The sequence below is a fragment of the Rhynchophorus ferrugineus genome, unplaced genomic scaffold (assembly GCF_030347505.1).
Source record: "Rhynchophorus ferrugineus isolate W39M unplaced genomic scaffold, kcgeb_rfMv2 rfM2, whole genome shotgun sequence".
NCBI classification, from domain to species: Eukaryota; Metazoa; Arthropoda; class Insecta; order Coleoptera; family Curculionidae; genus Rhynchophorus; species Rhynchophorus ferrugineus.
Genome location: NW_027472581.1, coordinates 51,433,342 through 51,456,218, shown reverse-complemented (window position 1 = coordinate 51,456,218; position 22,877 = coordinate 51,433,342). Strand labels below are relative to the sequence as shown.

The 22,877-nt window shown below is 32.5% G+C and overlaps 3 protein-coding genes and 2 long non-coding RNA genes across 13 annotated transcripts; 3 read left to right on the top strand and 2 right to left on the bottom strand.

Moving 5' to 3' along the window:
- Positions 1-2,356: 2,356 nt before the first annotated feature.
- LOC143191170 (uncharacterized) lies at positions 2,357-22,081 on the bottom strand. 6 transcript variants are annotated; one of them, XM_076395981.1, is made up of 3 exons: positions 18,984-22,081; positions 4,566-4,643; positions 2,357-4,018 (listed from the first exon to the last, which is right to left on the bottom strand). In XM_076395981.1, the coding sequence occupies exons 1-3, from the start codon at positions 22,078-22,080 to the stop codon at positions 3,963-3,965; spliced, it is 3,231 nt and encodes a 1,076-aa protein (XP_076252096.1). In that variant the 5' UTR covers position 22,081; the 3' UTR covers positions 2,357-3,962. The 6 variants fall into 6 exon arrangements, with proteins under 6 accessions (XP_076252096.1, XP_076252097.1, XP_076252094.1 ...); XM_076395982.1 differs by having other exon boundaries at positions 2,357-4,000; XM_076395979.1 differs by having other exon boundaries at positions 2,357-2,476.
- LOC143191174 (uncharacterized) lies at positions 6,023-7,093 on the top strand. Its single transcript, XR_013004434.1, has 2 exons — positions 6,023-6,330; positions 6,388-7,093. It is a non-coding gene; the product is annotated as an uncharacterized LOC143191174 (long non-coding RNA).
- Positions 7,934-13,608, top strand: LOC143191173 (uncharacterized). Of its 4 annotated transcripts, none has more exons than XR_013004431.1 (4): positions 7,934-8,425; positions 8,626-8,714; positions 8,787-8,882; positions 8,944-13,608. It is a non-coding gene; the product is annotated as an uncharacterized LOC143191173 (long non-coding RNA). The 4 variants fall into 4 exon arrangements; XR_013004432.1 differs by having other exon boundaries at positions 8,759-8,882; XR_013004430.1 differs by having other exon boundaries at positions 7,936-8,425; positions 8,626-8,882.
- On the bottom strand, positions 12,305-14,600 carry LOC143191171 (cathepsin L-like peptidase). Its single transcript, XM_076395986.1, has 4 exons — positions 14,444-14,600; positions 14,197-14,302; positions 13,247-13,603; positions 12,305-13,034 (listed from the first exon to the last, which is right to left on the bottom strand). The coding sequence occupies exons 2-4, from the start codon at positions 14,287-14,289 to the stop codon at positions 12,471-12,473; spliced, it is 1,014 nt and encodes a 337-aa protein (XP_076252101.1). The 5' UTR covers positions 14,290-14,302; positions 14,444-14,600; the 3' UTR covers positions 12,305-12,470.
- On the top strand, positions 14,950-15,526 carry LOC143191172 (NADH dehydrogenase [ubiquinone] 1 beta subcomplex subunit 4). The gene is made up of 2 exons (XM_076395987.1): positions 14,950-15,156; positions 15,242-15,526. The coding sequence occupies exons 1-2, from the start codon at positions 15,016-15,018 to the stop codon at positions 15,452-15,454; spliced, it is 354 nt and encodes a 117-aa protein (XP_076252102.1). The 5' UTR covers positions 14,950-15,015; the 3' UTR covers positions 15,455-15,526.
- Positions 22,082-22,877: the final 796 nt, after the last annotated feature.

Below are 22,877 nucleotides of genomic sequence, written 5' to 3'. Positions count from 1 at the left end.
TCTTAGATGACTTATTTTATATATTTTTAAAATATGATGTAAATATGTGTTAACGATAATATCGAATCGTATTCTAATTAAGATCGAATAAGATTTACCAAGAATAAACATTAAATATATGGTGACTTTTTTTTATAATCCACCCTTTTTAAACTTATAGTAAGGAGGAGACGACCTGATTGTTTTCACCATCAAGTCCATTACTCTTATTAGTCTCTGGGGTGCGAAATAACACAACCATTTCTTGGCTAATATTGAAAATCATAATAGTTGGTTCCAAATAACGTTGCTTGGTGTACTCATATTGTACAGGGAAATTTCGTGGCCACTTTTAAGGTGCTATACAAAAAATGTGTTTTGTTAATTTAAAATTAAATTCGTAGTAGGGAAACGCAACATGTTTCCCGTGGCGGGCGGTCATATTTCATCCTAGATATGAGATCTGTTTATTTAGCCAAGTGTGAATATTTTTCAAGAGGCTCTGGTACGGGTTAGGGTGCTAGGCGGGGTAAAATTTAGTTAATTAAGTTTACACCCTTGTATCGACAGTTTGCCGGATAGTTCTTCGGCATGACGATAGTTTGATAGATAGTTGTCTAATTTTATTTAAATATTTTTATTTTAATAGTTTATTTAAATACACCTTTATTTTCAATCACAATTCACATTTTGTCCAAGACCTGCAGACGTTTCTTCTTCAGAACAATGATTTAGTCAAAACAATCAATATATCAGATCCGACAAAAGGCCTGCCGGTGATTAATTATTCTTATATAGGTAGGGAACAACACCTGATCCGTCTGTCTGACGGAGCCGCATGTCCCTTTCAAGATTACGCTCTGAATGGTTTCTTGTTCGTAGACCAGTTTAAGGGAAGTCTGCACCGTCAGCACCTATATATAAGTTTAATTTATAACCTTCTTTTGATGCTTTGATTATCACCGCCACGGAAAGAATACTTTCAGATGGCATACAATCAGTAATGCTGATGTTATAACGAAATGATCTTTACCTCTAAGTTCAAACTATCTATCCGTTTCAGAAGTATAAGAAATATTTAATATCTGCATGTGAGCATACGCCGTTTATTGGCCGTAAGCAGTGGGGATGCGGCCTTCTTTGAATATTCCAAGAAATATGGAGATCCCCTCCCCACACCTAATAATGTTGAGCGATCGCCAAATCAGGGCAGTATTGGTACGAGTATGACCCGAGGAAGAAGGAAGAGTCCTAAAGGGCAATTGAATGATCTTCTGAGCTGGCTTCTCGAATAAACCATAATAGAATCCAGTAGTTTTATTATAAAAACCACGTGCCCACCTTCCATTCTCACATGCATAACTACACCTTCAAAACTCTTGATTTATTTGTAATATAAATATTGTAAGGTCAATTTCGCATTAAAATGGCACTGATAAAATAAATTGATTATGGCCAAAAGCGTACCCCTAGTACTATTTTAACAATCACCTTAAAATACACTTGGGATTTTTATTAATTGGACTTCATAAATGAAATTAACATTTCTGCGATGACCGAATCTTAATTTAATAAAATAACAATTACCATTTTTAAAAACACTAGGTAAACTAATACATATTGTTTTCAAAAATTCTGCTTTTCACTTATGAAATTAGGGAAAATACAAAACAACAATATTACAATAAACATAATTTATTTAAATATAAAGACAATAGTAGAATGTTATGTTATTATGAATGTATAATTCATAATTAATTATATTATAACTGATCTCTCTTCCACATCATCTATGAGGTAGAGTTATAGGTGCATTTTCTTAACGTGGTATCCCCTTTGTAGGTCTAATCCACCAGTATGGGCATTTACTTGGGTAACAATAGTTAATAACTGCAAAGGAATCAGACAACCACACATTGTTAGTTTCATAGTCCATAGTTACATAGGAATAGTTACATCCATAGAGTAATAGAAATGCAACTCAATAGGGGACTGTGACGCCAAGTTTTGCTTTGCCCAACATCCAGAGATAGCCATAATGGACCGTTCAAGTAACTTTATCGGTCATTTTAAATATCCATAACAGACACCTGTAAAAAAAATATTTTAGTGTAAAGACATTTGATTGGCTCATTAGTAATGTTTGGCACGTGACAGCCTTGACGTCATGTTTAATGGACCAATGAAATTTAAATAAAAAAGAATTTTTTTCGGAAATAAATTTATTAAATTAAATTCAATTAAAAATAAATATAAATATAATCTGTAAAAATAAATAAATATAAATATGAACTATAACAATAAATATACATTTATAATGTTTAGGGTAAATTATATGGCTCGGTGAATGGAGGTAAAACGAAATGAAACCGTGGTGTTTACATTATGTGACCGTATTTATTAAAGTAATATAAAAATGTAGAAAATACAAAATAGATAAAACGGATGGCAGCGGTGTTACCTGGAGACGAGGCGTGGGCAGTCGATGGTGGCACGTCTAAAAGAAACGATGGTCGGGTACTGAATGAATGGAAATACCCTTCAATAACATCCCAGATAAAGGTCACGGGGTTACCAGCTATTAGTTATCGGGTTCTAGTTGGCGCTGCTGGCACCCCGCCCCTGTTCAACATCTGGGATTATATTTCTGGGTATTTTGTAGACCGTTATTCCACTATGTAAAATTCGACATGCCTCAAGGTCGCTACAATACTCCCCTGGTAGAATTTTACATACAATTATTTTAAGCAAATAAAAATACAAAAATGTATGAACAAAAAATCAAATACAAAATACTGATATACCAAACAAAATGTGTTGCATGAAAAGGGCTTTGAAACATATGATAAATCGAAGCGGTTATGGTTGGTACGGTTGCGATCTGGTACGGCTGTTGATATCTTCCGGTTCTACAGATACCGTTGCTTTATCGTCGCTTTGGCACTTGAATGAGGTCCATCGATGACGTTGAAAACAAGCTATTTTTCGGGCAGGGCTTCCGTAATCGACGCTGTGGGAGGATCGATTGTTCTACGATGTGGTAGCTTATTTTCTTCGACGACGAGACGTTAGCAATTCTAGTACCTCGGCGAAGACATGACGAGTCTACGGTGACTGCAATCGGTACCTAGCTTCTGGAGCTGCTCTGTGACTAATCCTTAGTCACATACGTTACGGTAATTCAGAAAAAACAAATAACGACGGTATCCGACTGAAGCTGCCCAAAGCCTTTCAAATCAAAATGACTGCCACAATGACGGAGGCGGCGAGCGAAAGAAGACATTATGATTTAAACATAGCGCTGAAAGAAATGTTTAGCCGAGACGCTGATGATTAAACAGTGATGTAAAAATCTCTAAGGTTTCAAAAGATTGGGAAAAAAATAAAATTTGGACAAAAAATTTTAAAAAAATAAATTGGAAACAACGAAATTAAATTTAAGGTTCATTGTTCCAACACTGAAATAAAATTTAATGAGGAACAAATGTTTGAATGAATGTAATGCTGAACGAACAAAAGTAAAATCGAAGAAGAATAGTTTTAAAAATATTGAAAACGTTGAAACAAACAATATAACGGCCACGTAAAATACACCATGTTGCACGTATCCTCCATTCACGAGTCCAAACCCAATTTTGCGAAAGATCACGTCGGGGTCATCACTTTAGGGTAAATTGATATGGCCCGGTGAATGGAGGTAAGACGAAATGAAACAGTGATGTTTACATTATGTGGCCGTTATTTATTGGCTATATAAAAAAATGTGAAAAATACAATTGGATAAAACAGATGGCAGCGAAATTGGGCAGTCGATGGTGGCACGTCTAAACCAAACGATGGTCGGGTACTGAATGTCCTTCAATAACATCCCAGATAAACGTCTCGGGGTTACCAGCTATTCGTTATCGGGTTCTGGTTGGCGCTACTGGCACCCCGCCCGTGTTCAACATCTGGGATTATATTTCTGGGTATTTTGTAGACCGTTATTCGACTATGTAAAATTCGACATGTCTCAAGGTCGCTACAAATGTAAATTTTTCTACAAAATATAAATATAATATAAAAATAAATATATCTATAAAACATAAATATTATATACATATATATATATAAAACCATAAGCAAACAAATTTGGTGCATTGCAAATCAAAATTATTTCTTCCATCTCTCCGTTAGTACTTTTAATATTTTATCTGAAAGATCATTATGGAATGTACAATTGAAAGGTTTTAAATTTACTTTTTTTAAACATTTGACAAAAATTTTGTTATATTATCGGCGTGGCAAAATCGCTGAGTAAAATAAGACATAGCTCAAAGACCTACTGACAGTATAATAAAACAATTTTGTTAGAGTCTGGAGCACGATATATTGTCTTGCCTCTATAAAATGAGTCTCTCTATTTCTGGGTCTACTGACTTATTCATTATTGTATGTAAACAAAAATCACACTTAATTTTTTTTTAAAGTTTTACTAAATAACCTGAGATGTACACTACAGTACAACGTAAAACTTTGTTTGCTCTTATAGGAACATATGGACTGAAGTTATAGAGTCAAGTAATGAATACAAACTTTACCATTACCTTCTGGAGTTTGTTCAAATGTCGATGATACTTGCTCCAAAAACCGTGGTTGTGGGTCTGGAACGATGGAAATAGGCACTACAATTATAGTAAGACAGTTTAGAAATTAATGGTAACAATTATTTTTGTTAATACTTGTAAATAGTAATAAAATAAAATAATAATTTAATGTATAAACGGTATAAGCTAACCTGTTTTCAATATAGGGCACATTGAAAATGGCGTGCAAAATAAGCAAACCATAGAATGAAATGAGCCAATCAAATTCCGTCGCGGCTCTTAGCATAGCGAATAAAACAAGTAATATGTTAAACGTAGCGACATCTACATGTTGGACGTCGCGAAACATTTCGCCAAAATTTCCTATGAAGTTGAATCGCTATTTCTCTATGGTTACATCCTTTTTGTCGATTTTCTCTTGGCTATTTCATAAGGGCCTAAGTTATATGGACATTATTAAGATTGTGGTAACATTGGTCAATAACTGTAAATGTACCGTCTTCTTTAAATTGGTAGTAGTAGATGTCCAAATTTTCATCTCGTGGCTTATATAACAGTATACATAATTTATCTTTTATCTCATTTACCCATGCTTCAACACTTATGGCATCATTTTCATTTCTAATAGCTGTGGATTTAAGATTATAAACTACTTGTATGTTTTGTAAATCTTTGAGTCACTATCGATCATCCGATATCACATTAAATTGTATTTTAGCTGCTAATTGGGTTGTAATTTATTCTCTATTTGTTTTCAAGAGATGTAGCGTTTTAAGGTACTTTCATGTCCAAAATGTGTTTTGGTGAATCCTACTTCACATTGTTCACCTCTTTATTTAAATTCAATAGTAGCTGGGCAATGTGTATGTATTTTGTTACTTCCTTGAACCTCCAAGTGTTACCTGTTGATTTACAGACAAAAACCAGATCGATTACACTGAAATATTGTCGCACAATTTAAAGAAATATAGCTTCTCTTGACAAATGAGTCTGTTGTGGCTTGCTCCACATTATTTTTCCAAATTCCATTATTTCAAATTCTTTAAAGGTGTTAAATTTCAATAACTTCTTGCCAACATGTATGTTATGAGATGACTGTATATGATTCATTAGATTTGCTTTCGTTGTAGTATGTTGGCATAACTCACATGTGTACAGTGTTTTTGTTACATTGGTATCTTCATTAATAGTAGGATGATTTGTTTTGGATCCAAACTGTGTGTAAATATTTAAATCAAAAATTAATTAAACAATATTTCTATACAATTGTAAATTAAACTATCTAAAATTATAAAAAAAGAATGACTAATTAAGTAATAATTTGATTACCAAAATTTAGCGTTTGCACTCGAATTATTATAAGCACACCTTCGCCCATTAAAAACACGACGCGAAATGCACGGTGCATAGAGTAAATAAATGTGTAATAAAATGTCTTGCGTGGTCCATTTAATGGCGGCTCTGAGACCACTTTTTTGATTCATTTCATTGGCCTACGAAGGCATTTGATTGGTTCATTTCTATAACGCCATTGTTTGTTTCAGTTTGTTTACGACTACATTTTTGTGTCTAATATAAAATACGATTAGCATTCTTGTGTCCTAAATATAATCACTATTATTCGATTTTAATGTATCTTCATTCTCAAAAGTGTTGTGTATCCAGTGTTTGTGCGAAAATAAAAACCGGACGTAGTTTTCCTTGGAAGAAACACCCCAAGTTAGCGAGATTAAGGATTTGTGTGACTTAGCATTGCTTTTACCTGGTACGTATACAATTATTTATATAAAGCATTTGTGTTCAAATATATTATTACTTACAGCAATATAACAGAAGAAATTATGAACATATTACCCACACTCTAAATCCAAAATGTGTCCAAATGAGGTAATGGTAAAATTACATTGAAGGTAAATGTAATTATACTACATAAAAAGTTTTTGTTACCCTTTAAAAAGTTGTTTGTAAATTGCCATCAATTTAAAACGTAATTATTATGAAGGGGTTCATTTACTTAAAACAAATGTATATTGGTCAAGATACTTATAATTAATATTTTGGCTTAAGGCTATTGGATTATCATGTTTGTTTTATTATATTGTTAATAGATGCCTAAGCTGTCTCCTCGATTTCGCAATTACATTGTAAAAATAATAATAACTTGCCTCAATACATTTTTGTGTTGAACAAGTAGGTAAAATATTAACAGACTTTCAGCTGTGCTGCTTTGCTTTCAGTATGAGCGAACAATAAGATAGAAATTTTAATACGTCTTATTTGAATTGATAGTACTAAAAATATATGAAAAAGGGAAAGAGCTATAGACAATTTTGATTATATTTGCTGTGAGATATGTTATGTTTTCAGTTAGATTGCAGGCAATTTTTATATCCACATTTAATTATTTTTTATTTATATACATTATATATATATATATATATATATATATATTCTTATGTTTTAGCTTTTTGATATTATATAATATTTCTATTGTACAGAATTTTATATTAATAAATGGTTTTGAGAAATTATTATTATTTTATTTTGGTTTTATTTAAAATTTAATTGGTCAGTAGAATGTGACGTCAGAGGTTAGTCACGTGATGAATTCGTCGACCATGGTATTTGTGCCTGTATGGACGTTCTCAGCGCCTTTCTGCTGAGACCACGCAAAACAACTCTGAAATTATTTGTATTAAGTTAACACTCTATATATTACTCTATGACACAGTGTATTCCCAAATGTTACCAAAATTACTCCCACCTACAAATCTTCCTGTCCTACTCGTATTTGATATAATAGTTTGGACAGCATAATTGGCAACGCCGCACGTCTCAGACCGAAGTAAATTGATTATAGTAGCTACTTCTGTTTTAGCCGATATTTTTGTAAGTCGATATTTTTCGATATAAAAAAAATATTTTTCTTAAACACTATAATTAATTTTAACTAATATTAATTAATAACATTTAATTATTTTAACTTATATAAACTTTTTAAATTGTTACGTTTTAAAGCTTTAGATTTAAATGATTTAAAAAAATATCGATATTTTTTGGTGGCCGACAACCCTTTAAAGAATAAACTGAGTTCACAACATACAGACTCATCAATTATATACGTCCTTTCCTCTCTCAAAATCAATACGGGAAGGAATATATACTATATGAAGTAACCTGGGATGTCGAAGAAAGATGTTTTTGACCAATATTTTTCGTTGTTTTTAAAAGATATAATATAAATAATAAAATATATAAAAATATAGTATGTAATAAACCTTAACTTTTAAATAACTTAATATTTCGGTTTAGATATTTTAATTTTCGGTAGCGATATTTTTTAACCACGTATGTCAATTTTTTGTTTCCCTATATTTTTTTAAATATCGATATTTTTCCTGATTGCTGCAAAAAAAGAAACATTAGTATTTTTTATTATTCGATATATTGGTATTTTTTTAAATATCCCAAGAAATCTGAAATTAAAATTTCGATACTGTATTTTAGAACTATCTATTTTTAGCTATTTTTTTTTCTATTCTTATCTGTACTTGAGGCGTACGTTACCAGTTTTAACTAAAGACTGCCTTCCAGTGCTGTGCGGAAATTCTTTCAAAAGTTTTAAAACCAAACATTTTCCTACAATCTCTGTGGGAAGGTGTACACAATCAAACGTTCACAAAGAGTTTATCTGCAATAGGTAGGTGTGGGGCGACCAGTTTGCCTGTAGCATCAATTACACAAAATATTGAGAATTCCTCTGTTTTGTGATCAACTTGCTCAAATACCATTGCTGAACAGGGCAACTAGATCCAGTTTACATTGATTTATTCTATGAAAATACTATTTGTGATGCTGATGTAAGTATTTTTGTTAGCTTTGTTTTATTTCATTAAATTTCGCGAGTTTTTATAAATTAATAATGTAGAACAAGTAATTTTAATTAGCTAAATGTATCAATATCAATAAATTAATATCTTCTTCATTTTACTTATACCTAATATTTAAAATTACATATATAATGAAATATATACCAGATCCTCAATGAAATGTTTTTCAGACTGAATCCTCCAGAGGAAGTAACCAGCAGAGAGGTTTAGAAACAAATAACAGTCATAGATGTACTTGAAGGAAATTCAAGCTATGAAGGTATTTTTAAAGATCAATATCACATAACATTCAAAGTAATATAGTGTGGTTTATATGTTATTTCGCTCAAAGAGGCCTAAGTGGTAAAAAAAAAACAATCAAACAATCAGGCATTGATTTACATGATTTGTAAAGATGACATGTCATTATCATGTGTTGAGAAATGAGGTGCGTGACTCAATGTGTCACAGTTAAAACTTTTAGAGTAATATTTGGCTTTTCTTTGCAGGCACATACAGCTGATTATATTAAGGAGTGTCTGGAAAACATATTGATGGAATATGGAATCCAAAAGATAGCATATTATCCTATAACTACAGATGGTGGCAGCAATATGGTGGCTGCTGTTAAGCAATTTGTGGGGGATTGTGATGACTAATGATGACTAGGAGAATCCCATGTATGGCCCATTTACTAAATTTAATTGTTGATGGCGCCATAAAAGAAAATGTACAAATTTTACAAATTGCTAACAGGGTAAAAGCCATTGTGACATACTTTAGACACTCAGTCAATGTTATGGATGAAGTACGAGTAGAATAAGCTCGTCAAGTGCTAACACTAATACAGTCTGCTGGTACTAGGTGGAACTCCTGTCTTGATATGCTGTAGAGGTTCGGCCCTTTACCGGCGATTGTGGCGAAAATTTTGGCAACAAAGCGCACTAGACCAGACATAGTCATCTCTTCAGAGTTGGATGTTATAAAGGGATTAGTGGTGATCGAGGTGTGACTGCCAGTTTAGTGATTCCTGTAGCAAACATACTTTGGAACATTTCGGAAGAAAAAAACCGTTCCCGGATGATGTTCCCGGTAGTTTCGGATAGTCCTCCTTCATTTTGGTTTGCTCACGAGAAAATAGTAATGGGCGTCGCAGCTTCCAGTTTAGCAACTACCACATCAAGTCCAGTGTATTTTCTTCTTCTAAGTTCCATCTTCAAAAGTATTTTTTATATATTTACTAGCGACCCGCCCCGGCTTCGCACGGGTGCAATGCTGATACTAAATTAAATACACTACAGAAAAAATATGAACGTTGTATATAAAAACATAGCGGCCCGCTCCGACTTTGCACGGGCATAAAATATATATGCCTATGTCACTCAATGAAAACATGATTAAAATCGATCCAGTATTTTTGGTTCATTCATTACTGCCCTTGGCCTGCACGCATTAAATTTGGAGTAAAACAATTGCTCTTCCCCTATACTTACTATGAAGATTTCCTGCTATCTTTGGAATATCTAAATTCATACAATTTTTATTACATTACACATTTTTAAACGCAAATTTTAAATTTGTAATATCTCCGAAAATATTTGTTTCATTTACATGCTGTAAGGAACCATATTGATCTATATTAATTGCACACTGTATTTAAGGTACTTAATTCGATAAGGATTAATGCCGTATTGCTTAAAATAGCTTCGTAAATAAGCCATTTTCTCATGTAAAAAGTAAACAATAAAAATGGTTAATGTGGGTTATCCCTAAAAGATAAACATATACCATCGCGGACTTTTTTGTGGACCTTTTTATGGTGTACAATACTGTAGTACATTAATTTGATTTAACTCGTAGGGTTAGGCAGCGTTTTTGCTAATTGCTAAATAAGCCTAAAAAAATAGGTTAATTTACGACATCACGTTAGAAACCTCTAAAATTAGCAATGTTGCCTTAGTATATTATGCATTTATTATACATATAAACCTTCCTCTTGAATCACTCTATCTATTGAAAAAAACCGCATCAAAATCCGTTGCGTAGTTTTAAAGATTTAAGCGCATATAGGGATATAGGGACAGAAAAGGCGACTTTGTTTTATACTATGTAGTGATGTTGTATATAATAGTTTTGTTGTTTTTAATTTTTTTGTATTATTTACTTTGTTTTATAACTATTTCCCATGAATAAAATATTGTAATATCTGTTTAACGATATTGTATTTTTAAGCTTGGATAGCAATATTTCAAAAATATATTGTTACAACTGCGTGGTGAACTATTCGTGTATAAGAGGTTGCATTGGGCCCTTTTATTGTTAGAGTAGCTCTTGAGACTAGGTGTTTTATATATGTTATATTCATAAAATACAGATACCATAGAATACAGACGTATTCTATGGTTATATTCTTTCAGTACATTTTATGAATAAGGACTGGCTAAGCTACTTGCCTTTGGTAAACACGGGGAAAAAATCGATATGACAGTAGGCTGATATTTTTATGTAGTTATATATAATGTTTCTTTAAGTACATATTTTAAAAGTATTTTAGTTTAGAATATACGCGTGAGACCTTATGCAAAAGTATTAATGTATTTTATGCTGACTTTACAAAACATTTCAGTTCTTAAACCAAATTTCTTTTTGAAATTTTTAAATTCCCGATGCATTAGCTTAAATCTCATATAATAAATTCGACAGGCATGTTTAATCCATAACAATCTTCGTGTTTAGATCGTGTAATGATATTTTAATTAAATAACGGATCAGACCACGAACGACTCAAAATGTACTAGAGTCCAAGTATAGCAGCTTTACAAAAGAAATGTTTGAAATACTTTTAAAAATATGTATGCAACATGACTTTTTGTTACGTAACTTAAATAGAAAACATTTTTTTGTCTTTATAAATTAATGAGAGCTTCGTTTCGTTGTAAATTGTTTAAATAGCTTAACCTAAGACTTGTTTGATATATCTAAATAATCCTATTTGTTATTTAGTAGTAATAACAAGAAGCCTTATTGCCATCGATTAATTTTGCTAAAAATGCTCTTACATAAAAGGCCTTCCTTGTTGCTTATAATGTGGAAAGTTTTTTTCTTGCCAGTATAGTGTAAGCTGATTTTTTGTGCCCATCTTGATTATTTGTATGACTGAGATCTTACAATCATTGACACCCAAAGTGTAACGAGGACCCACAGCTCAATATTATTGTCCATAATTACGAATAGAATTTCATCACTACGTGCGTTATGATAGTTGAAATAAAAGTACTAATTATTTGTGCGTTCCACCTTCTTCGTACGTATAACTGACAAGCACGGATTTAAAATGCCATATACATACCGATGCGTGTTGAAGGGTGAGATCGGAGACTGAAATTTAATGCGCGAGCATGAATTTACTTGCAAAATCAAAAATCATGTTCAGCTTTGACTAACATTTTTAAACGCTAAATGGATACTTTACGTATCGGACTGTATAAATATTGCTCTTTCTGGACTATTTCTAATTATGTGATGGTTTTTTTATTATGTTTAATAAACACGCACTAATTTTTAATGATGAGCGCGAATGGAGTTGGCTCTAGGACTACACAAATGAAATCAAATCTAGTGCGTATTAACAATTTTGAAATTTTTGTATCCAAAGATATAACAAATACATTTCGTCAAAAGATTCGCCAGTTACGTACAAGTATGCGCTTGTTTAATTGCTTTGCGATTAATCGTTTGTGGAATTTCGATAATTTGTGAATGTTATCGGGGCGCAATTCTTTGTGCTTCATATCTAAAGAAAATCATGGCGAAATTATATACGATTTACTTCTACAAAAAATAAATGAAATAAAAACATCATAACACATATTAATTACCAAAGTAATATATTAAACCTAAGGAAATTCCAAAGTACTATAAATAAAAATAAAAGATCGATATAAAAATATTAATAACAGAGAGCTGATTTTCCTAAAGCTATCAGTAAAATATTATTATACAGCTATTACAGGCTATGATAATTATCACAAGTTATTTACACCAATGGGTAGCTCGCTTGTGTGGCAATACCACACATATTATTGCTATTTCTGGCTATTTTGATGTAACCATCCAGACCCCAGCTGTTGCCCCAAGAATTCTTAACAAGCCAGTAATCTTTACCATTTTCAGTTCCGTAACCGACGACAAGTACACCATGATCCAGTTGTTCAGCACTACACTCTGGATCTGAATAGACTCCATCAGAGTAAAGCTGGAAGGTTTCATGACTTGCATCAATTGCAACAGATACAGGGCCAATGGTGGCTACAGCAGACATTAGGGAGGTTTCACTGCCGGAAGGGATATCAACATAGCCACGGTCAGTAGCGCCGCTTTTTTTGGGGTCGTAATGACACACTCCATCTTCAGCATGGTATGGATATGATTGTTCTGTGTCTATACCACCATTAGCTTTGATATAACGGAATGCGTTGTCCATAAGGCCGCCATTACAACCATTATTTCCATACTTATGGGAACAGTCCACTAAATTCTGCTCACTAAGAGATACTAACTGTCTGGTTTTGCGGAAATGTTGTCCCTCTAGTGCTCCAGTCTGTAAAAATATATGAACTTGAGCTAAACAGGTAAAATTATTTATATTTTGTTTGTAAAATTGTACATCTTGTTGAATAATTATTATAAATAATTATGTAAGAGCCAATTTTAAGGATTTTAAAACAGCCTTCTTCCAAAGTTAAATTAAAATATTCATATTATATAAACTAAACAAAGTTTTGATACAAAAAAGAAATGTGATCTACTTACTGCACTAAAACTCCAGCATGATCCACAATGGCCTTGATCTTTAACGGGGGTTACAGCCCCACTGGTTCTCCAATCCACAGATTTGGGCAGTATAACATTAGCTGGTTCGATAAAGGTAATTGCATCATTTTGCTTGTTGCCATATAATTTATTGCTTTTAGTCTTGTTAAAGCCATTTAATATTGATATGAACTCATGATGCAACATATCAGCATACTTATTAAGACCAATTTTATATGAGACTTTGCCTTGGGCAAAGAGTTTATTATGCTTAGCTATTTTATGAGAATTTTCCATGAAAATCTTCATTCTAAACCGTTCTTCTGTTTCACTCTCATATTCTTTCTCATGTTGGGCCTAAATTAACCAATTTCACTTATTAGTAAATAGAAATATCTAATAATTTTTACTAACTTATCAATAACAAAGGAGGCGGAAGTATAAATTACCTTGTAACCTTATAACCTAATGGTTATCAATTACAACAATTATGTACATTTTAGACATAAAATCACAGAATATATAATTAATAATTTGGATCTTTGGTGTTAATATTAATTTGTTTGTCAATGTTAATGTTTGTTTTAAACTGATAATGTATGTTATTTATATAGCAGAAGTCACAAAATTAGGTCATGTTTGGTGTTTTTTAAAATTTCGGTACATTATTTCGATAGTACATTTATAAGTTTCTTAATTTTATACATCTATAAACAATATATACATTATCAGTTTAAAGCAAATGTCGACATTAACCAAATATTGAAACTATATTACTATCTTATGTTACTATTTTAATATGTTTTACTTATATCTATAAAGATATTTGAGATAAATGACTAAGCTGTGGTTAAAATACAGGCAACAATGCATTTCCGTTACCTAGTATGTTTAGTGGCAGATAATTCTTAGAATATTAATCTTAATAATCGTATTATAAATAAAGTTACCTTAAAAAATGACCACTGTTCTTGTACTAGGTCGAACACGGACACTGCATGACAACTAATAACAACGACAGAGAAGAGGAATAACAACTTCATTTTGATGTATAAACTGCAAAATAAATTACCTCTAGATAGATTACCCAATCTTGTAAATATATTTAATACTGTGATGTTCTTTTTTATTAAAAGCATTAATTGGATAACACATTTTCATCAAAACCAGAAAAAAATAAATAAAAAAATTACTTACTTGGCAACCGAATATCTCTCTAACCTTGTAGTGAACACACTGAACCTGGAACCGTCCGGGCCTGTTTTCTATATACCCTGTTTATCTCCAATAATGTGTTCAAACAAAGAAATTTAACTGCGCAGTTGTATTTATCACGTGCTTCTAAAGAAATATTTAGGGCTGTAGTAAACTAGTTTTTAACCTTGAGTAAAACAAAGCCATTTATTATTATTTAATTTTTTGTCCATTGAATTTATTGTAGCTGATGATTCATGTATTGATATATTACTACTGGATTTGTTAATATTCTTACAAAATTTATTTATTAATCTGTTACTTATAAATCTGATCTAAGCTATTTTACAATTAATTTATACATGTGGTACGTTAATTATATAATTAATGTTTTATTTTTGTAAAATATTAATTGTTCATACATAGATAACATTCATATTACTGACTTATGGCTATACTGTCAAGAAAATTAAAATTATGTTGTCTGTTTTGAATTTAATGCAGGGTTGTCACTTTGTGCCTGTCATTTTTTTACGACTGTCATTTGTGTGAACAAATAATAGTTTTATGTAAAAATGTCCAACCAGTATGATGTTTCCCCGGAACAACTCAAATTGATTCAAGAAAAGACCCAACGTAAACTTGAACTTCGCAATAAATTTTTAAAGCTTAAATCTGACCCTTTTATACATGCTACAGGTGAAGGAGGACATGTGGTAGGTAAACTGAATTCGAACGTACTATTGTGTTACCTAACACCCCTGCTGTAATAGGATATATTTAAAATAATTAATATTTTAGTTTGATCCAGCTGTTCAACGATTTGTTGCTTTGAATGTAAGCGGATTTGAGTATTTCAAACCATCCGGAAAGAATTCTCTTCTAGGATTTTTGCTTGTAGTGGCGCCAATGGCTGCAACTATGACATATTTATATACTTCTAGATCAGCACAAGAAGAAAAATATAGAAAAGGCGAGGTAGCTTACAAAGACAGACGTTTTAAGTTTTGTTAAAACCACTTATGTATATTAGAAAGCTTGTATGATTCTTAGTCATTAATTCTTAGTAAATTAATTGTTTTCCCAGGATGTCTTTTTATTATAATTTAACAATACCTAAAAAGCAAGCTTTATTTAACATCCAAAAATTAACTTAGATCATGCTAAAAGAGTTAAGTTTTATAGTTATGATATAATATTATATATAATATGAATTTTAATAGTTATTTATGAAAATTCAAGAGTAGTGAGACTATAAATGGTGGAAATTAGAGAACTTTGTATAAAAAAGAACAATTGTGGTAGGCAGGATGGTTCACATGTAGTTAAATATTGTATTGAAAAATTTGAAAAATTAAATGTAATTAAGTCATATCTAAATAGTAGCTTCTAAATCTCTGGATTCAAATAACATGAGCTAAAAGTGATTGGGATTTTGGTGGTATTTTATTATAATATAAAAGTATATAAGTAATAAATTAGTATATAACAAAATACTTTTTTGTTCAGTACTGATGATGTATTGGGAAAATTATTGACGTTATTGATCAGTCTGATGCTGCTTTTATTTTCTAAAATTATTAATTGATATAAATAATTGTCCATTGTCTTCTACTTCTTATTTGTTTATCGCCTTGTTTTACAGTAAAATGTCTATCAGTGAGTTACAATTTTAATAACTGATAGTCCAGATGAGGGCGAAACTTCTTTAATTTAACCTGAAAGCCCGTATGCCATACTTTGTCAAAAGCCTGAGATATATCTAGGAAAATAACTGAACAATATCTTTTGGCATTTAGGTCTATATTTATTTTTTTTACAAGTCTATACACTTATCCTATAGTCCCATGTTTATTGCGAAACTGATGTTCTGGAATAATTTTTATTTTTTTCTATTATATAGTATAACTTTTTTATGTATAGTTTCTTAAAAACTTTCGAGATTATGGGTAATAAACTTATAGGTCGGTAGGAGTTCACATCTTCTGGTATTTTACCTGGTTTGAGAATCATTAATATTTTAGCTACTTTCGAGATGCTAGCAAAGTAATTAATTTGTAGTATATTATTAAATATAAATATAAAAAAAAATATAAGTTAATAGTGTTATATCCTTTCCGATAGTTTTTGTAAAATTTTAGCGGTAATTAAATAATAACCAAGGAGCTTCTTTAATATTAGTCCCTCTCATTATTGTTTGTTTAACTTTTTTGCCCCTAATTTTTCATGCGTTAAGTCCATTTGAAATGGCGCATTTAGAAAGCTAGTAGTTTTATTTTCGTCATCTTTATGTAGTTCAGACCGGAAAGGTTTAAAAACATTTTTTGAGAAAGTTTTGAGAAAATGCTGGCCTTCTCTTTATTGCTTCTAGCCCAATTATTTTAATTTGTTTTAATAGGTGGGTTATGCTGCTGGGTCTCTTAAGCTTTTTGTTGCTTTCCACAACGAATAGTCTGTAGCCTCAGTTGGTGTCAAATTTTCTAAGTATTCTTGAATACGTTGGTTTTGTTCATTTTGGATCATCTCATTCAGTTATTTCATTGCCTTATTAAATTTTCTTTTATTCTTTTCAGTTCTTAGCTGTTGTCAATTCTGTCGTAACTTTCTTTTTTCTGCTATCTTTTGCTCAATTGTACATGCTATATGTGTGTTTTATCTTGGAAATGTTTCACTGCTAGGAGTCGCGGAATATGCTGCCTCCTGTATATTTTTTGTAATATTTATTGCTGATATCTCTATATCAAATTCAGTTTGTAACTGTTAATTAGGAGAGATATTTCGGCCTAAGTTTTCATTAAATTATGACCAGTTCTATTATTGCACAGAGAAAGGGGTTTATCTTTGATGGTAATTTTTGAAGAAACTGTTACTATTATTGGTGAATGATCCGAAGACATATCGAAACATTATTCTGCATGACACTTTTTTGTATCAATATTTTTTGTAATACAGAAATCTATAGTATCTTTTTTTTTAATTTCTGTCTGAAGGCCAATATATTAGTTCACCAGTAGAGATATGTTGTAAATTATCTGTCTTTATTGCTTTTAGCAGTTCTCTACCTCTTGAGGTTATTATTCTTGAACCTCACATTAAATGTTTTGCGTTGTATTCTCATTCGACTAAAAATCTATTACCTAGCGTACCAAAGAAAGCTTGAAAGTGTTCTGCCTAGTTATTATGTTTAGATAGGCAATAAATCGTAGACATAGTTAATGCTCCATGGACTTTCTCTATGGTTATACCGGTTGCTTGCAGGTAGTCTTTGCGGAATTTTTCTTTTTCGAAATACTCATAATATCAATATTTATTTCAGTCACGTACATTTTTTAGTTCCCTGTTGTTGAAGCCCATTGGCATTCCAGACGGCGATTTTTTAGTTCATGTTTTCAGACATTAAGCAAGTTTGCTGACAACGGTTGTGAGTAGACCAAGCATCGTACTCATTTGATCCATTAGTTTGGCCATCATGTTTCTAATTTAGAGATGTTGCTGCTAGTTTCGGTAGGTTTTAGTGTGGTTGCTCGATTTTGTGTTGAACTATTATGAACTATTTGAGCATAAGTTATATCTGGTTGACTTCATCTAGTGGGTAGACTGATAGGTGTGGATTGTTTTTGTTGCTGCTGATGCTTTATTCCCCTTAATGTGGGATGTAATTTCTACTGTAGTTGTTTGTAAACTGCACAACCCTTGTAATTCGCTGGATGATTCTGTTACAGTTAACACATTTCACTTTATCATCTCGAGCTTTGCGAGTACAATCTATCGTTTTATGTTTCCCGACACATTTTACGCATCTAAATGATATGTAATACTGTAAGTTTTTGTGTGCCTGTGCGCTTAACACCTTGTGCATTGTGGTATTGTTCTTTTTGTATGTGATGGTTTGCATTTAATAATATTGTTTCTTAATTTACTAATTTCATACCGCGCCTTGTTGTTTCCATTTGCTTTTATGTCAATATAGAACATAGGCAGTAGCTTCTTTGTCATGCGGTGTTGTATATTGTGAACATTTACGACCTTGTGACCTTGTTCAGCTAGGGCTACCTTGATGGTGTTAAAGTCCGTCGCCTGGGGTGTAATCCTTTTAGTACCAATTTGAATGTTCTCTCGGATTTTGGTCTGAATATATGATACTGGATGTTTTGTTTGGTCTAATTATTTCACTAGATTTTTAAAGTGTTCCGCATAGAACAATTGGATTGTTCACCGTTTTGATTTTGCAGTTGGTAGTGATGGTTTGCAATAGCCCGTGGACATGACTCTTACTTTATAAACTACTAGCTGACCCGACAGACTTCGTCCTGTCAAAAAGATTTGTAATGTGGCAGTTTTTGTGCCTACGTATTTTAAAAAATTCTCCTGAACAGAACCATCACCCTGGTGATAGGGCGTTGTGAATAAAAAATAATTAAATAAAACATATATAAGGATTGAAAAGTAAGTAATCGCTTTATTGTTAATCATGTGAATCATAATTATTATTATTATTATCATTGTAGTGCTTTGTGGTATACGATGTTTTTTGTTTGATTACCTGGCGCATAGATAAACAAATCTGATGGTTTTCCAACACGGGAACAGGCAACATACAATTGACCATGTGAGAAACATGGGTTTTCTAGATTAATACCACAAACACTTAATGATTGCCCCTGGGACTTGTTTATAGTCATAGCAAAAGCAAGCCGCACTAGAAACTGTAGTCGTTTAAACTCAAATGGCACATCAGTCGGAATCATTGGGATGCGCGGTATGAGAACATCTTCTCCTTTATACTTTCCTTTGAGTATAGTTGCATTGTTTAGTAATTTTTTTATCGCTAACCGTGTACCGTTGCAAAGACGCGGTTGGTTGATATTTCGCAACATTATAACCTCCGATCCAACCTTTAATTGAAGATTGTGAGGTGGCAATCCTGGCAAATCCAGCGAGTTTAAAAATTCCGGTGGATAGTTGACTACATCATCTTGATTAGTAGCCGAATCAACTGATTTATATATCCTCAATTCGCCTGTAATTTGTTCTTGAATTTTGAAATTTAATTCATTTACATCTATGTTTTTTGCAGCCAGTATAGCTCGTTCGCTCAACCAATCATGGTTTCTGTAATTTTGAGAAACATCTGGAAACACCTTCTGAATAAGTTCATCTTTTGATCGAGTTAACTGACAAAAACTTTGAGGAAAGTTAATGCAGCCAGTCAACATGTCTATAGGAAATTTGCCATTACCAATGTCAATGAGTTGTTTAGAGAATATGTTTCCAGATTGGTCATTTTGCAACTCGACACGCATATTCTTGCTTAAATGAAGTACTTTGACATGTTTCCACAAATTGGAGGACTTTAGACATGCATTGAGTTCATCAGCTGGCGTTGATCGTGGAATCACTGGCAATGTTTGACGAAAATCTCCTGCTAATAAAATCATTGCACCACCAAATCGGTTATTATTGCTACGTAGATCTTTTAAGGTTCTGTCTAAAGCCTCCAAAGATTTTTTATGTGCCATCGTGCATTCATCCCAAACAATCAATTTACATTGCTGCAAAACCTTTGCCATTGCAGAGTTCTTCGAAACGTTGCAGGTTGGAGTTTCATTGCTTTGCATATTTAATGGCAATTTTAGTGCTGAATGGGCTGTTCGACCACCTTCAAGCAAAGTTGCTGCGATTCCCGACGAAGCGAGTGCAAGTGCAATTTTATTTTGTGAGCGAATTGTTGCTAATATTAATGAAATCAAAAAAGTTTTTCCTGTACCACCAGGTGCATCTAAGAAGTAAATCCCTTCAGTTTCATCATTTGTTACTTTCATAAGAGTTTCAAATACATACTTCTGTTGTTCATTTAACAGTGGAAGATTTGTTTGAATTAATTCTTTCAAAGCGTTGAGATCATACAGTCTTTCTCGATGCAACTCTTGGTTAAAAGCGTCATGCATTGGACGATTGGGCGCGGTCAGGCCTAATTGAATTAATAGTTTGTTTGACATTATCAAGCACATGTCCTCAATTGAAATCAATGCTTCATTGTAAATTTCTTCACTGATTTGTATATTTGGATTTCCCATTCTATTCCGTATTTGATACAAAATATCATCACACATATAATCTTTGTACTTCATCCACAAATCAATTGGGTTTGATGGGAAGCATGTAGATATGATTATAGAAAACAATGTTCGTATTTGATGAGCGTGTGATGATATTACAGCATCATTGAGAGTTTGATCCCAATGAGCGTCATTTTCAAGCAATTGCAAACGTCGATAGGCTTCTCTGTAGGATCCACACAATTCACCATCAACAGTTCGTAACTGTTGGAATGATGTTGGGCCACGTACATTGACTAATAGCAGTCGTAAATAAAAACATTCATCATTGCTTGGATGTACTGAATAAATCCGGCCAATCGCATCGGTGGAATATACATCTGAATATCCTGGAACTGGTTTTCCTTGTTTCCGTCGTATAAATCTCCTTGAGGATTGATTCCAGGTATAATATTTTGGCATTTCAGAATATAGCAATGTTTGTGCGAAATCATCGTTTTGGCATGTCTCAAAAAAACTGGTTAATGTAGTAGATGGTGGCTGAGCAGCTCTTTGTACTGCGTTCTGTGCTGTAAAATACACTCTTTGTCCATTTTCTAAATGCACAGCTAAGTGAACAACAGAAGGGTGTCTCTCATGAATAGGAAAAGAAAATATTCGCCAAACTGCTTCATTACTACTGACATAGCGGCCCATTTGGTATTGGGTAACTTCATCATTAGAATTCTCTGCACCAATTCCAATCACAGCCATATCACTCCCTTTGGTTACATATTTGCAAATGTATTTAATCGATTTCACTGAATGGCAAGATTCAACGTTGATGTGTGCTTTGAATGTCTTTGATAAAATGGGTGAATATGGAACAATCCAACGATTATCTATTTCAATATCTTGTTGATTTAATTTGAAAATTGTTGATTTTCCATTGTCTGCTGTCCGTGGATATCGTTTTGAACATTTACCATCCATCATATACGGTGAATTTTGATTAAGAGTTCCACAGGGACCATGTATCATGTTTTTGATAACTACCTCATGCAATCCAGGATCTACTTGTACATTAGGGATTTCAGCTGATATCACTGCATCAACTTCATTTGGCCTTATCTTTTCAACCAACCAAATCAAAATGTGTGCATGTGGCAATCCTCGTTGCTGCCACTCCACAGAATACATCCAGCAGCGTGTCTCACCAAACACATTATGTTTTACGATGAAATTCATTAAAGATTTCAACTTTTGTCTAAAGACTCTGGCTGTAATATCATGACGATCAATGGGTGATTGCCCAGGGAATAACTCCTGCTTAATTTCTATCCATTGCGGATTGCATGTAAATGTGATGAACAAATCTGCTGTACCATAATGACGAACATACGACATGGCATCTTGAGCATATTCGTGCATATGCCGAGGGCTTCCGATATATGTTGCTGGAAGAATAGTCATCCGACCGACATTCTGTGCATTTCCATCAGTATTAATCGCATCTCGAAGGTGAATATACTCTTCAGATCGGAGTTTGGTTTGATTCAACCTGATGAATGTTAATCTCTCCGTTTCAATTTTAACATACATGTCAACAACATATTTGTGATACATTTCAATATGTGATTATCTTCATTTTCCCGAATCATTAGGCGGTATGAATAATAATTCATTGAACTGACTTTTTGGTTGGTTTCAGAACCTGTAAACAGATTTTGTTTTAATAACATTCAAATACATAATATAGTGACTGAGATATTATCGCCATAGCTAAACTAATATTTTAGTTACCTGTAATGGGATTTATCATTTTTATTGATAAATCGTAGCCATCTTCACCTTGCCAAAATATAATGGGATATTGCAGTGCATCATATGAGCGGTGTGTTTCCTTTATACGTTGTAATTGATCATTCCGACGATGTAAAACAATATCACGGGATTCCAAATATTCTCCAACTACAACGATAGCAACTTCATCAATAGTTGGTGCATTAAAACGTCTTGTATGTTGACCTGCAGGTGTTTTATCAGCTCTGATTACAATTTTGTGATTATCGGATGGCATCAGATCCAGGGCAGTTTTAAACAATATAATCAATTGATTGTGTTGATGAAATAAAGTTTGTAATTGTTCTACAATAGACCTCTTTACTAAATTGTTATGTGCACAACGCAGATCAATTTCTTGTGGTGAATTGCCCATAAAATAAATTTGCAGGAATTTGTTGTCGCTATCTGACACTGGTAACAGTGAACCTGCTCTGTGATATATTTGCCCTTGTATCTGTAAATAAAAAAAATATTATGGTGTGGTATAAATTAATGGATTGTCAGTGATCAAACTTAAATAATATTTGATCTTAAAAAGTATATATTTAGTTTTA

Excerpts from the sequence above, each read along its gene's own strand:
- LOC143191170 (XM_076395979.1), bottom strand. The coding sequence starts at position 22,080 with ATGTATGTTAAAATTGAAACGGAGAGATTAACATTCATCAGGTTGAAT. Across the intron at positions 4,644-18,983 it reads TTTGTTTATCTATGCGCCAG|TGCCTATTTCCATCGTTCCA; the intron begins GTAATCAAACAA and ends CTATAATTGTAG. Across the intron at positions 2,477-4,565 it reads ATTTGAACAAACTCCAGAAG|ACGTGCCACCATCGACTGCC; the intron begins GTAATGGTAAAG and ends CGTTTCTTTTAG.
- LOC143191171 (XM_076395986.1), bottom strand. The coding sequence starts at position 14,289 with ATGAAGTTGTTATTCCTCTTCTCTGTCGTTGTTATTAGTTGTCATGCA. Across the intron at positions 13,604-14,196 it reads AACAGTGGTCATTTTTTAAG|GCCCAACATGAGAAAGAATA; the intron begins GTAACTTTATTT and ends TGGTTAATTTAG. Across the intron at positions 13,035-13,246 it reads CATGCTGGAGTTTTAGTGCA|ACTGGAGCACTAGAGGGACA; the intron begins GTAAGTAGATCA and ends ATATTTTTACAG.
- LOC143191172 (XM_076395987.1), top strand. The coding sequence starts at position 15,016 with ATGTCCAACCAGTATGATGTTTCCCCGGAACAACTCAAATTGATTCAA. Across the intron at positions 15,157-15,241 it reads CAGGTGAAGGAGGACATGTG|TTTGATCCAGCTGTTCAACG; the intron begins GTAGGTAAACTG and ends TTAATATTTTAG.